Source organism: Schistocerca cancellata, chromosome 6, assembly GCF_023864275.1.
Source record: "Schistocerca cancellata isolate TAMUIC-IGC-003103 chromosome 6, iqSchCanc2.1, whole genome shotgun sequence".
Lineage (NCBI taxonomy): Eukaryota > Metazoa > Arthropoda > Insecta > Orthoptera > Acrididae > Schistocerca > Schistocerca cancellata.
In genome coordinates this window covers 534,349,743-534,365,068 of record NC_064631.1, presented here as the reverse complement: position 1 = coordinate 534,365,068, position 15,326 = coordinate 534,349,743, and the positions used below count along the sequence as shown (strand labels likewise).

At 37.5% G+C, this 15,326-nt stretch overlaps 1 protein-coding gene across 1 annotated transcript in view; it reads right to left on the bottom strand.

The window, feature by feature from the left end:
- LOC126191082 (putative phosphoenolpyruvate synthase) overlaps nt 1-15,326 on the bottom strand; it is a 358,083-nt gene that overhangs the window by 243,144 nt on the left and 99,613 nt on the right. Inside the window, exon 10 of the mRNA XM_049931802.1 lies at nt 12,971-13,145. Within this exon, the coding sequence (XP_049787759.1) occupies nt 12,971-13,145 (175 nt within the window). The remainder of the gene's footprint in view (nt 1-12,970; nt 13,146-15,326) is intronic.

The following is a 15,326-nucleotide window of genomic DNA, read 5'->3' as shown; positions in this document are numbered from 1 at the left end:
CAGTGATTCTTGTAATAGACAGGGATAATGAATATAGATGGAGCCTGTGAAAGTTTATAAAAATAGATGATAAAACAATCTATATTGTTTGCTTACAAGAGCGAGCCTTATGATTTCATTCATGAATAAAGAAAAATATTTTCTTTGTAACAGAATATGGGCCACATGCAAGTACAAGAATGATAATGATGAGATTGCCAGTTAGATATTGAGTTGCCACTGGGAATCACACTGAACTACAACTCTCAGAGTATCCATCCATAAAGAGTACTTTTTACAGAACACTGAGTGAATTGTTACTATAGTCTTAAAAAAAGATATGACAAAAACTTACTCATGTTCTCATATTTGTCTGTCTTTAATTTACCCCCAATCTGCCACAGTTCCTTATAAAAATTTATGAATTCATGAAATCTCCATTAAAATCTAAACAACATGGCTATTCAGCTGTCTTCTGCAACTCTCATACAAACATTTCCTGTGTACAGATGACAGAAGTTTATTCCAGTGCCACTGGTTTACACATAGTAGTTTGGTTCTATGGTGCTGTGGTAACAACATTCTCACCGGCTATGTCAATTGCTTTGTGTTTTTCTGAGTTACTGCTGTTTTTGTGATTTTTCCATTATTTATGGAATCTAATGTACACTTTCCAACTAGATCTTTCTCAGAGAACTATGAATGACAAGACTACAAAAAGACTGACAAGTTTCTTTAGTTTTGTTCCATGGTAATAATAGTTTTGATCCAATTCTAATTCTGTTTTAGTAAGCAAGAAATAAGACATTTCAGCAACTGGAAATCAATGCAGCAGCTTGAATGATCAAGACAACCTTATTCAACTTTACATCATATACAACCAACTTTGACTTAGCTTAATGTTCTGTCAAAACAGATGTCATTATATTCAGAGTAAAAGCTCAGATTGCGTCAAATACTGGGAAGGAAATTGGTCATGCCCTTTCAAAGTAATCACCCCAGGATTCACCCGGAGTAATTTAGGGAAATCATGGAAAACCTAAATCTGGATGACTGGGTGCAGATTAAACTGTTCTCCTTCCAAATTCAAGTCCAGTGTGTTAAAAACAGCTCCACCTCACTTAGTCATTCATTCTTAACAATCTAGTTTCATTCCAGATCTACAAAAATAACACAACAGATGGAAAATAGCACTGTGAAATAAATTATTGAGTTTCAGTTTGCAGAGTTCAGAATTGCTAGGAATACTGTCAGGAAGATGAAAACAAAGTAATGATCAATAACGAGGGGAAACAAAATCTGTATTAACAACACTTCTGCATTATAGACACTTCTGTGTTACTATCCAAGAGAGGATAAACACTTTTCACTGAATAACTGGAGAGTTACACTATTCCTTCATAACATGCAGCTCAGTCTGTTGTTAGTACATTCACTGATGCTGATCATATAGCTGTGTAAGCAAATACCTGCACATTTGGCAACATACTGGGATTAGTCATTAAAGAATTTTACTACAACTTCTTAGAGAAGTACTTACAGAATTGGTTGTTGCCTTTTTTTAATTGTTACTGAATTGGTTCCTGTTCCCAAACTTATAAATGCAATTAAATAAAAGAAATTTTAAAATACATGGTTTGACTTATAACCATCCTCACAATCACCTCCATGATGTTTTGTCATACTGTAATTGAATACAGCCCTCTTGAGCTTTTCAAATATTCTACTTCAAATATGAAGTCTTGGCAGACATAGGATATTATGAACAAGCTAGTGCATCAATCTCACTGACTGATATTCTGTTCACTCCTGTTAAAAGTGCAATGTTTGGAGTATTATGTTTGAAGATCTTTCCTAGAGAGAGGCTAGGTTTAGGGTAAGGTTTAAAGTGCAAAAGACTAATACCTGTCAATATGGCCATTTTGGGACACTATGCATTCACTGTGAATGGCCTGTTAATAATGGCCAAAAAATACAGAGGACAAGTATGTGTGTATGAATCTACTGAAATCCTTGACTCCATTTTCAAATGTTCCTTTACAAAGAAAAATCCAGGAGAATTACCTCAGTTTAATCCTCCATACCACTGAAAAGATGAACTAAATAAGTATTACTGTCTGTGGTGTTGAGAAACAGTTGAAATTGTTAAAACTGAACAAAGCTCCAGGGCCCGATGGAATTCCTGTCAGATTCTTTACTGAATTTGCGGCTGAGTTAGCCCCTCTTCTCACTCTAATTTGTCGTACATTCCTCAAATAAAAAACCATACCCAGGTCTTGGAGAAAGGCACAGGTCACAACCGTGTACAAGAAGTCTAGCAGAAGTGACCCACAAAATTACTGTCTAATATCTTTGTCATCAACTTGTTGTAGAATCTTAGAACATATTCTGAGCTCAAACATAATGAGGTACCTTGAACAAAATGACCATCTCAGTGACAATCAGCATGGATTCCAGAAACACAAATCATGTGAAACCCAACTCGCACTTTTCTCACATGATGTACTGAAAGTTTAGAATCAAGGCAGTCAGGTAGATGCAGCATTTCTTGGGTTCCAAAACGCATTTGACTCAGTACCACACCTGCACTTATGGTCAAAAGTATGATCATACAGGGTATCATGTGAAATTTGTGTCTATACGGAGGACATTTTGGTAGGTGGATGGAGCATGTTATCTTCGATAGAGATTCACTGTCAGATGTAGAAGTAACTTCAGATGTGCCCCAGGCGAGTGTGTTGGGACCCTTCCTGTTCATGTTGTATACCAACAACAAAAATTAATGGTAACCTCAGACTTTTTGCAGATGATGCAGCTTTTTAGAATGAAGTACTACATGAAAGAAGCTGCATAAATATTCAGTCAGATCTTGATAAGATTTCGAAGTGGTGCAGAGATTGACCACTCAGAAATGTAAAATTTTGCACTTCACAAAATGAAAAAATGTAGTATACTATGACTATAATATTAACAAGTCACTGTTTGAATCGATCAACTCATACAAATTTCTAGTTGTAAGACTTTGCAGGCATGTGAAATGGTATGATCGCATAGGTCCAATCATGGGTAAAACAGGTGGTAGGCATTAGTTTATTTGCGGAATACTGGGGAAGTACAATCAATCTATAAAAGAGACAGCTCACCAATCACTCGTGCAACTGGTCCTAGAATATTGCTCAAGTGTGTGCGGCCCGTACCAGAGAGATCTAACAGGAGATACTGAACATTCACAGAGAAGGGCAGCACAAATGGTGACAGGTTTGTTCAGTCTGAGAAATGTCACAGAGGTACTGAAGAAACTGAACTGGGAGGCTATTGAAGACAGATGTAAATTGTCCCAAGAAAGTCTGTTAACAATGTTCCAAGAACCAGCTTTAAATATAATTACTCTAGGAATATACTACAATCCCTGATGTATCATTCACACAGGGACTGTGAGATTACGGCTAGGATAATTACTGCATGCACAGAGGCATTCAAACAATCATTCTTCCCGTGCTCCATGTATCAATGGGACAGGGAGAAACCCTAATAACTGGTACAATGAGACATACCCTGCCATGTGCCTCATGGTGATTTGCAGAGTACAGATGTAGATGTAGATGTAGAATAACCATGTTGGTTTCTTGTCTTGTAAAAGTGCTTCTATCAGGCGTGTACTGAATCATGTAGTGCATTTATTAGGATTTGTACTTGAATTTTAAAGTGAAATTGGTTTGACAAACTGCCTATTTGCTTCTGTCTTGGGCTCTTTGGCTGACATTTGTCTGATGGTTTTACTGATGTTTTGCCAGCACAAGTGGCTGGCATTGTCAAAGCTTCACCCTCCATTGCTGGTGGTGAAATGGAGCTGAGCTCGTGGCCGCAGGCTACATTTACCTGGTGCACCAACGTCCAAGGACTTCTCAGCGGTCATTTCCAGTGCAGTTCTCCTCTTGCTACCTGCAATGGTCATTCGCTGCAGTATGGGAAGCCAGGATCCATTTACCTTAAGGCTTTCAAAAGAAGCTTTGACAATGCCAGCCACTCGCGCTGGTAAAACGTCAGTAAAATCATCAGATGAACGTTGGCTGAAGAACCAGAGACAGAAGCAAATAGGCAGTTTGTTGACAAGTGGCCATGAAAGCCTTAACAATTTTGAAATTGGTGGATTTATTGAGCTTGATATACTGAAAACAGTTGCAGCTTCAGACCTGTTTCACTACCATTTTCTTGTGTTTTACCTTTCCATTTGTTGATACTGTAATGCAATAGACCCTGATTTGTCAATTGAAAGATACAGTACACACAACTCATTCATATGACAGTAGACAATAACTTCACTACGTAAACATATATGTATGATCTAATTCTTTAGTTTACACTAATCCTTGTGTAGCAGTATGATAATTATATCATAAAACAAAGTAATTAAATGGAATTCTTTATGTAACAGTATGATAATTATTTTAAAAACAGTAATTAAATGGAATTCTATTTGTTCATGAAAGTAACTGTTTATAAACTTTGGCTTTATTTGTCTTTGGAATTAATTAATTTTAATGAAAACTTATATGCTGTAATATTAATTGCTATAAAAATTCATCTTGTAAAATTTAGGTTTGGAATACTTCACATTTATGCAACTATTTGTACAAAATTTGTCTATGTTTTCTGTTGACCATATTGTCACACATAAATTAATTAGTACAAGTTTCCATTCACTGTAAATTACACAAAATACTTGACCATAATGATACTGAAAATATGATGCATTGTCAAGATCCTATGTAATAACTGGTGTTACACCAACCATGGGAATTGTTGAGTTGTCATGGTAAGTGGTGGATGTAAGAAGCATGTCTGGCATGAATAAATGAAGAAAATTAACAGGATATCTATGTTGGACTTTTTTTTATTTCAGCGACCAAAAACCCAAATTCTGCATAGGAATTCAGCAACAAAAGATACACACCTTGGATTTCTGCAGCAAACAAGACTGATACAATAGTTTGAGTAACAATCATGGACACCCTCAATATGTTAAGAAAAATATCAAACAAAAGTCAGAGCTGGTTTAAGGCCCAAGTGCTTTGGGTTCCATACTGAGAGGGGTGCCTAAGTTCAACAATTTATATTACAATTAGCAGCAAAAACTGACAAGGGTGAAATATATGATAAGTCGCTTGTGTGAAAAAATGTTCTTGAATTGATCCTGACAAAAGTGTATCATTTCCTGTTCAAATAACTGTTTTTTTTATCACTTGCTTTTTTTATGTTCAGACTACAATTCTAATCTGAAATTATATTGAAATTTACATCTTACATGTGAACATGAATGTTACAATATGTACTTTTTATTTTACATATTTTTTGTTGTTCCATATACCCTTTTCATTTGGTGTATCCTGTCCTTAATTCATTAGACAACAAATATTCTGTGTCCTGTCAAAGGCTTCTGACTGTGTGAATCACAGCATTCTTTCAAGTAAATTAAAATATTATGGCATCACTGGTAGTGCTGTAAAGTGGTTTCAGTCATACCGCACTAATAGAAAACAAAGGGTGCCATTATGTAACACTTCATCAGTAGGCAATTTCTTGGGGTAATTCATCAAGCCAAGCTAAAGTTTTCCGGGCACAAAAACGTGCAGTAAGAGTTATATGTGGTGTGAACTCAAGAACATCCTGCAGAAGCCTGTTTAGGAAACTAGGGATACTAACTACTGCTTGCCAATATATTTATTCCTTAATGAAATTCGTCATTAAAAATATATCACTTTTTCAAACCAACAGCTCAATTCATGGAATCAATACTAGAAATAAGAATAATCTTCACAAGGATTTAAAGTCACTTAGTCTTGTACAAAAAGGTGTGCATTATTCAGGAACACACACTTTCAATAACTTGCCAGCAGCCATAAAAAGCTTAACAACCAATGAAATTCAGTTTAAGAGAAGCCTAAAGGATTTATTGGTGGCCAACTCCTTCTACTCCATTGATGAATTTCTTAGTAAAACCAACTGATTTGTATATAAGTACAACATAACTTCTGCACAATTTCAGTGCAGTAATGTGTTCATTGAAAATTTGTGTGTGTGTGTGTGTGTGTGTGTGTGTGTGTGTGTGTGTGTGTGTGTGTGTGTGTATATATATATGTGTGTCTGTGTGTGTGTGTACATATAATCTAACTTCTGCACCATTTCAGTGCAGTAATGTGTTCATTGTAAATAAGTATTACAGTAGTTGTATTACATGTTTATTACCTTATACATAAATAAAAAACTTTTTTATTTTAAATTCAGTGCATTAGTATTTGTAAAATGACTCTTAGTGTTCATTAAAAAATGACGATCATTCCACTTGGGACCTGTGGAAGGGTACATTAGCTTATTTGTTTTAGTTGTAAATATTTGTCATGTATTGTTGTTTTTCTGACATGTTCCACGTCCTGGAGGACCTCCTCACTACGAATCAATTGGAATGAAAGTAAATCTAATCTAATCAGACATCATCTTACTGGGAAGAAATTAAATGCGGTGTTCCCCAAGGTTCCATACTAGGACCACTACTTCTTATTGTGTATATTAATGACCTGTCATCTGTTGCATTACCAGATGCCAAGTTTGTCTTATTTGCAGACAATACAAACATTGCAATAAATAATAAATCAAATATAAATTTAGAAACGGCAGCTAATCAAATTTTTACTGACATAAGTGGTTCATAGCCAATTCACTGTCATTAAACTTTGAAAAGACCCACTCCATACAGTTCAGAACTTCCAAGAGATTTCCTTCCAGTGTGTGTATAAAATATGATGACATGGAAATAGGAGAAGTCGCGAGTGTAAAATTCTTGGGAATACAACTTGATAATAAATTCAGTTGGGAGCAACATACTAATGAACTGCTAAAGTGCCTAAACAAGTCTGTGTTTGCAATGCAAATGGTGTCAGACATAGGAAATATAGATATAAAAAAACTGGCATGTTGTGCTTATTTTCACTTCATTATGTCATATGGTATCATATTTTGGGGTAACTCCACAAACTGAGAAAAAATTTTTAGAATATAGAAGTGTATAATGAGAGTAATGTGTAGTGTAAATCCAGGAACATCATGTCAAAACCTATTCAAAGAATTGGGCATACTAACAACAGCTTCTCAGTATATTTATTCCTTAATGAAGTTTGTTGTAAATAATACATCTCTTTTTCCAACTAACTGCTTAGTACACAGTATCAATACTAGGTTGTTGTTGTTGTTGTCTTCAGTCCTGAGACTGGTTTGATGCAGCTCTCCATGCTAATCTATCCTGTGCAAGCTTCTTCATCTCCCAGTACTTACTGCAACCTACATCCTTCTGAATCGGCTTAATGTATTCATCTGTTGGTCTCCCTCTATGATTTTTACCCTCCACGCTGCCCTCCAATGCTAAATTTGTGATCCCTTGATGCCTCAGAACATGTCCTACCAACTGGTCCCTTCTTCTGGTCAAGTTGTGCCACAAACTTCTCTTCTCCCCAATTCTATTCAATACTTCCTCATTAGTTATGTGATCTACCCATCTAATCTTCAGCATTCTTCTGTAGCACCACATTTCAAAAGCTTCTATTCTCTTCTTGTCCAAACTATTTACCGTCCATGTTTCACTTCCATACATGGCTACACTCCATACAAATACTTTCAGAAATGACTTTCTGACACTTAAATCTATACTCGATGTTAACAAATTTCTCTTCTTCAGAAACGCTTTCCTTGCCATTGCCAGTCTACATTTTATATACTCTCTACTTCGACCATCATCAGTTATTTTGCTCCCCAAATAGCAGAACTCCTTTACTACCTTAAGTTTCTCATTTCCTAATCTAATACCCTCAGCATCACCCGACTTAATTCGACTACATTCCATTACCCTCGTTTTGCTTTTGTTGATGTTCATCTTATATCCTCCCTTCAAGACACAATCCATTCCGTTCAACTGCTCTTCCAAGTCCTTTGCTGTCTCTGACAGAATTACAATGTCATCGGCGAACCTCAAAGTTTTTATTTCTTCTCCATGGATTTTAATACCTACTCCATATATTTCTTTTGTTTCCTTTACTGCTTGCTCAATATACAGATTGAATAACATTGGGGAGAGGCTACAACCCTGTCTCACTCCCTTCCCAACCGCTGCTTCCCTCTCATGCCCCTCGACTCTTATAACTGCCATCTGGTTTCTGTACAAATTGTAAATAGCCTTTCGCTCCCTGTATTTTACCCCTGCCACCTTTAGAATTTGAAAGAGAGTATTCCAGTCAACATTGTCAAAAGCTTTCTCTACGTCTACAAATGCTAGAAACGTAGGTTTGCCTTTCCTTAATCTTTCTTCTAAGATAAGTCGTAAGGTCAGTATTGCCTCACGTGTTCCAGTATTTCTACGGAATCCAAACTGATCGTCCCTGAGGTCGGCTTCTACTAGTTTTTCCATTCGTCTGTAAAGAATTCGTGTTAGTATTTTGCAGCTGTGGCTAATTAAACTGATTGTTCGGTAATTTTCACATCTGTCAACACCTGCTTTCTTTGGGATTGGAATGATTATATTCTTCTTGAAGTCTGAGGGTATTTCGCCTGTTTCATACATCTTGCTCACCAGATGGTAGAGTTTTGTCAGGACTGGCTCTCCCAAGGCCGCCAGTAGTTCTACTGGAATGTTGTGTACTCCGGGGGCCTTGTTTCGACTCAGGTCTTTCAGTGCTCTGTCAAACTCTTCACGCAGTATCGTATCTCCCATTTCATCTTCATCTACATCCTCTTCCATTTCCATAATATTGTCCTCAAGTACATCGCCCTTGTATAGACCCTCTATATACTCCTTCCACCTTTCTGCTTTCCCTTCTTTGGTAAGAACAGGGTTTCCATCTGAGCTCTTGATGTTCATACAGGTGGTTCTCTTATCTCCAAAGGTCTCTTTAATTTTCCTGTAGGCAGTATCTATCTTACCCCTAGTGAGATAAGCCTTTACATCCTTACATTTGTCCTCTAGCCATCCCTGCTTAGCCATTCTACACTTCCTGTCGATATCATTTTTGAGACGTTTGTATTCCTTTTTGCCTGCTTCATTTACTGCATTTTTATATTTTCTCCTTTCATCAATTAAATTCAATATTTCTTCTGTTACCCAAGGATTTCTACTAGCCCTCATCTTTTTACCTACTTGATCCGCTGCTGCCTTCACTACTTCATCCCTCAAAGCTACCCATTCTTCTTCTACTGTATTTCTTTCCCCATTCCTGTCAATTGTTCCCTTATGCTCTCCCTGAAACTCTGTACAACCTCTGGTTCTTTCAGTTTATCCAGGTCCCATCTCCTTAAATTCCCACCTTTTTGCAGTTTCTTCAGTTTTAATCTACAGGTCATAACCAATAGATTGTGGTCAGAGTCCACATCTGCCCCTGGAAATGTCTTACAATTTAAAACCTGGTTCCTAAATCTCTGTCTTACCATTATATAATCTATCTGATACCTTTTAGTATCTCCAGGGTTCTTCCATGTATACAACCTTCTATCATGATTCTTGAACCAAGTGTTAGCTATGATTAAGTTGTGCTCTGTGCAAAATTCTACCAGGCGGCTTCCTCTTTCATTTCTTAGCCCCACCTACTACGTTTCCTTCTCTCCCTTTTCCTACACTCGAATTCCAGTCACTCATGACTATTAAATTTTCGTCTCCCTTCACTATCTGAATAATTTCTTTTATTTCATCATACATTTCTTCAATTTCTTCGTCATCTGCAGAGCTAGTTGGCATATAAACTTGTACTACTGTAGTAGGTGTGGGCTTCTTATCTATCTTGGCCACAATAATGCGTTCATTATGCTGTTTGTAGTAGCTTACCCGCATTCCTATTTTCCTATTCATTATTAAACCTACTCCTGCATTACCCCTATTTGATTTTGTATTTATAACCTTGTATTCACTTGACCAGAAGTTTTGCTCCTCCTGCCACCGAACTTCACTAATTCCCACTATATCTAACTTTAACCTATCCATTTCCCTTTTTAAATTTTCTAACCTACCTTCCCGATTAAGGGATCTGACATTCCACGCTCCGATCCGTAGAACGCCAGTTTTCTTTCTCCTGATAACGACATCCTCTTGAGTAGTCCCCGCCCGGAGATCCGAATGGGGGACTATTTTACCTCCGGAATATTTTACCCAAGAAGACGCCATCATCATTTAATCATACAGTAAAGCTGCATGCCCTCGGAAAAAATTACGGCCGTAGTTTCCCCTTGCTTTCAGCCGTTCGCAGTACCAGCACAGGAAGGCCGTTTTGGTTGTTGTTACAAGGCCAGATCAGTCAATCATCCAGACTGTTGCCCCTGCAACTACTGAAAAGGCTGCTGCCCCTCTTTAGGAACCACACGTTTGTCTGGCCTCTCAACAGATACCCCTCTGTTGTGGTTGTACCTACGGTACGGCTATCTGTATCACTGAGGCACGCAAGCCTCCCCACCAATGGCAAGGTCCATGGTTCATGGGGGGAATAAGAACAATATACATAATTATTTAAAATCACTTACTCTTGCCCAGAAAGGAGTCCAGTATTCAGCAACGCATATTTTCAATAAGTTACCAGTAACCATTAAGAGTTTAGTTTCAGACAAGGCACAATTTAAACATAATTTAAAAGAATTTTTTTGTGGCCAACTCCTTCTATTCCATCCATGAATTTCTCAACAAGGGCCGGCCGAAGTGGCCGTGCGGTTAAAGGCGCTGCAGTCTGGAACCGCAAGACCGCTACGGTCGCAGGTTCGAATCCTGCCTCGGGCATGGATGTTTGTGATGTCCTTAGGTTAGTTAGGTTTAACTAGTTCTAAGTTCTAGGGGACTAATGACCTCAGCAGTTGAGTCCCATAGTGCTCAGAGCCATTTGAACCATTCTCAACAAGTGCAGTAGACCATTTTAATGAAAATTTATTATACTTTAATTTTTGACAATACTCAGTTGTACCAGCCAAGTAACTATCTACTGTGTGAATGATTGATGTATGGAAAGCAGATGTAATTCTTAAGTCTGTATCTACATCTACATCTACATCTACATTTATGCTCCGCAAGCCACCCAACGGTGTGTGGTGGAGGGCACTTGACGTGCCACTGTCATTACCTCCCCTTCCTGTTCCAGTCGCGTATGGTTAGTGGGAAGAACGACTGCCAGAAAGCCTCTGTGCGCACTTGAATCTCTCTAATTTTACATTCGTGATCTGCTCGGGAGGTATAAGTAGGGGGAAGCAATATATTCGATACCTCATCCAGAAACGCACCCTTTCGAAACCTGGACAGCAAGCTACACCGCGATGAGGAGCACCTCTCTTGCAGAGTCTGCCACTTGAGTTTGCTAAACATCTCCGTAATGCTATCACGCATCCCAAATAACCCTGTGACTAAATGTGCTGCTCTTCTTTGGATCTTCTCTATCACATCCGTCAACCCGATCTGGTACGGATCCCATACTGATGAGCAATACTCAAGTATAGGTCAAACGAGTGTTTTGTAAGCCACCTCCTTTGTTGATGGACTATATTTTCTAAGGACTCTCCCAATGAATCTCAACCTGGTACCCACCTTACCAACAATTAATTTTATATGATCATTCCACTTCAAATTGTTCTGCACGCATACTCCCAGATATTTTACAGAAGTAACTGCTACCAGTGTTTGTTCCGCTATCATATAATCATACAGTAAAGGATCCTTCTTTCTATATATTTGCAATACATTACATTTGTCTATGTTAAGGGTCAGTTGCCACTCCCTGCAACAAGTGCCTATCAGCTGCAGATCTTCCTGCATTTCGCTACAATTTTCTAATGCTGCAACTTCCCTGTATACTACAGCATCATCTGCGAAAAGCCACATGGAACTTCCGACACTATCTACTAGGTCATTTATATATATTGTGAAAAGCAATGGTCCCATAACACTCCCCTGTGGCACGCCAGAGGTTACTTTAACGTCTGTAGACGTCTCTCCATTGAGAACAACATGCTGTGTTCTGTTTGCTAAAAACTCTTCAATCCAGCCACACAGCTGGTCTGATACTCCGTAGGCTGTTACTTTGTTTATCAGGCGACAGTGCGGAACTGTATCAAACACCTTCTGGAAGTAAATAGTGGAAGTTTAATTTTAAATCTTGTACATAATTTGATTGTTCTTAACTGAGGATCAGTGAAATGAATAATTTACTGTAAGTTTTGACAATACTTAGTTGTAATAGCCAAGTAACTAGCTACTGTGTGAATGATGGATTTAATGAAAGCAGATGTAAGTATTAAACCTGTAAATATTAGAAGTTTAATTTTAATTCATGTACATAATTTTACTGTTTATTGACTGAGGATCATTAAAATTAATGAAACTCAAGTTTTTCTAATTACATTTTTGTAATGTGTTTATCTGACATGTTCCACACCCAGGAGGATTCCCTCTTTTGTGGGTCTATGGCAGTGTTTTCTTGAATTAGCTCTCTTAGGTACTTGAACTTTTTAACACTTCCTGTTTGAACAAGGTCTGTCTGTAAAAAGTTTTGGTCCTTGTTTATGCCAGTAACAACTTTGGTTTCCTCTGCAGAGATTCTTAAACCTGGTTACTGTTCCATGAGATTGACTGTGCTCCCTAAAATTTAAAAATAGTACAACAGGATTGTTTGCAAATGAAAAGTAGTTTACTTTGGTCCACTGTTACTGCATTATTCATATATTTATTTATACTATATATAAATAACTTATATTGTTTATATTAATTCTACTCTATCATTCTTCAACACAGAAAAAGTACAAAACATGGTCTAAAAGTCAATGTATAACATTCATTTTATGCTTATCTGTTCACTCTGTTATGGCATTAATATGTTTGCAAACCTACAATTATTGTTTATCCCAACCTGCAACTGAACCTTCAGTTTCTAAGTATCTTTATTAAATTCTATACAAGTAATTTGCTAGAGAAAAATCGTATTACCTGTGAGCATGCAGCAGATGAAAGAAGAGCTAATGAGGCCCCTTTACCACCAACTATAGCAGAGCTCTGACATTCCCTATCAGAAAAGGTAACTACCATATGGCTTCCTTCCACTTCTGGTTCTAGAAGATGATCACTCAGTGACACGGGGAAATCTGGACAGTCACCATCATACCTGACAAATCACATGAGAATGTACAATAAGATATAGTGGAGAAAATAAGAAACTGACTATCACTCAAAGGAACTAGCACAATCAAAATAATCAACCAGTGAAACTGAATTGACACACTCTTAGCAGACAGTACCAAAACCATCAAATGAAGTATCATATATGTGAACAACTGGTACATAAGGATAATATTTAGCAATAATCTCAATCATATCAAACACTATTATTTTATTTATTTTGCAGTAATCTCATTCACATCAAACACTATTATTTTTCTTTCACAAAGACAAATCAGAAAATCTAGACGCTGCATTTTATCAACAAAGGGTCTAGTAAAGAACTGATCTGTGATTCAGAAAATTCTGTCTGTTTAATGAGTGAATAATTCTAAATTTTGTCCAGTGATATTTTGAGATTACTATTTAAAAGGAACAATCACTAATGATCTCAAAGTAGAAACATTTTTGACCATTTGTGGTCCCTCCATTCATTTATTCACACATAAAATTGTTTTGATTGTGGTGAACCTTCATATAACATGACAAAATGCTTCAGTACATTAAATAAACAATCAAATACACTTGTGATGCCACACTCCATGATTGAAATGATTGAAAATAAATTATTGGCATTAGAGACATAATTTATAATAATAATAATAATAATAATAATAATAATGACATTTTCCAGATATCATTCTTCAGTTACCATACATTTAACAATTTTTTGGGTATGCTGGATACTGCTGGAGAGTAATAATTAACACATACTACAAGAACAAAAATAATCAATTTTTGACAATATACTGTAATGGGATGGATAAAAAATCTACTCACCAAGCAGTGGCTGGAGAACACACATATAAAAAAAATGTTTTATGCATGCAAGCTTTCGGAGCCAATGGCTCCTTCTTCCAGTAGAAGGGTTGAAGGGGAAGGAAGAGGGGTGAAGGAAAAGGAACTGGAGAAGTTTAGGAAAAGGGACAGAGTTCATAACAGTTACCCAGAAGCTTGGGTTACAGGAGACTTATCAGACAGGATGAGAAGGAAAGACTGTTGGGGACTGCTGAGAGCTGAAAGGTGGAAAGCAGGGTGATAAGTAACACAAAGATTACTCAAACATCATGCATCAATCAATAAGAGTGAAAAGCTAAGTACATTATATGTAACAGGGGGTGGGGATGGTGAAAATCAGATAGGTCAGAAAATGAAAGATGTAGAAAACTAACATTGGAGTAAAGAAAGGAGTAGTTAAAAAGAAATGCTGTGATGGGAAAAATTAACAATAATCAAGGCCAGGTGGGTTGCAAGAACCAAAGGCATGTTGTAGTGCTAGTTCCCACCTGAAGAGTTCAGAGAAACTGGTGTCTGGAGGAAGAATCTGGATGGCATGTGTGGTGAAACAAACACTGAGGTTATGACTGTCATGTTGTAGAGCATGGTGTGCAACACGATATTGTGTGTTGCCAGTATACACCCTCTGCCTATGCCCTTTCATCCTAACTGATAACTTGGTGGTGGTCATGCTAATGTAAAAGGAAAAACAGTGTTTACACTACAGCTGGTATATGCGTCGTTTCACAAGTGGCTCTCTCTTTGATAGTATATGTTTTATCAGTTACAGGGCTGGCATAGGTGGCGGGATTTGATGTGATGGCCCAGAAAATCTTCTTTTGAACTAGCTGGTGTAGTAATTACATCCAGTGAAAGTTGAGGTGAGAATGGGGGTCTATTGCCGTAAAGAGGCTGCATCCAAACAAATATGTTTGCCTCAAATGCCAAGATTGTATGGGAGGGAATGTTTGACATGGGAAGGATGGCAACAATAAAAACATAAGATACTGTTGTTTGCTAGTGGGTTTAAAGTGGATGCAAAGTGTGTAGCTGGCCTTCAGTGGGGACGAGATCAACATCAAGGAAACTGGCATGGAATTCAGAATAGGATGATGTGAAATTTAACTGGTAGGAGGTATGTGTAGATTCCAGGAATTTTAACAGGTCAGCCTCACCATGAGTCCATATTACATTTTGGCAGTTGCCATCCTTTCCCCGTGAAACATTCCTCCCATGCAGCCTTGGAATTTGAGGCAAACATATTTGTTTGGATACAGACTCTTTACAGTAATACACCAACACTTTCAACTCGTCCTTCACTGGGCACAATTACCACACCAGCCTAGTTCAA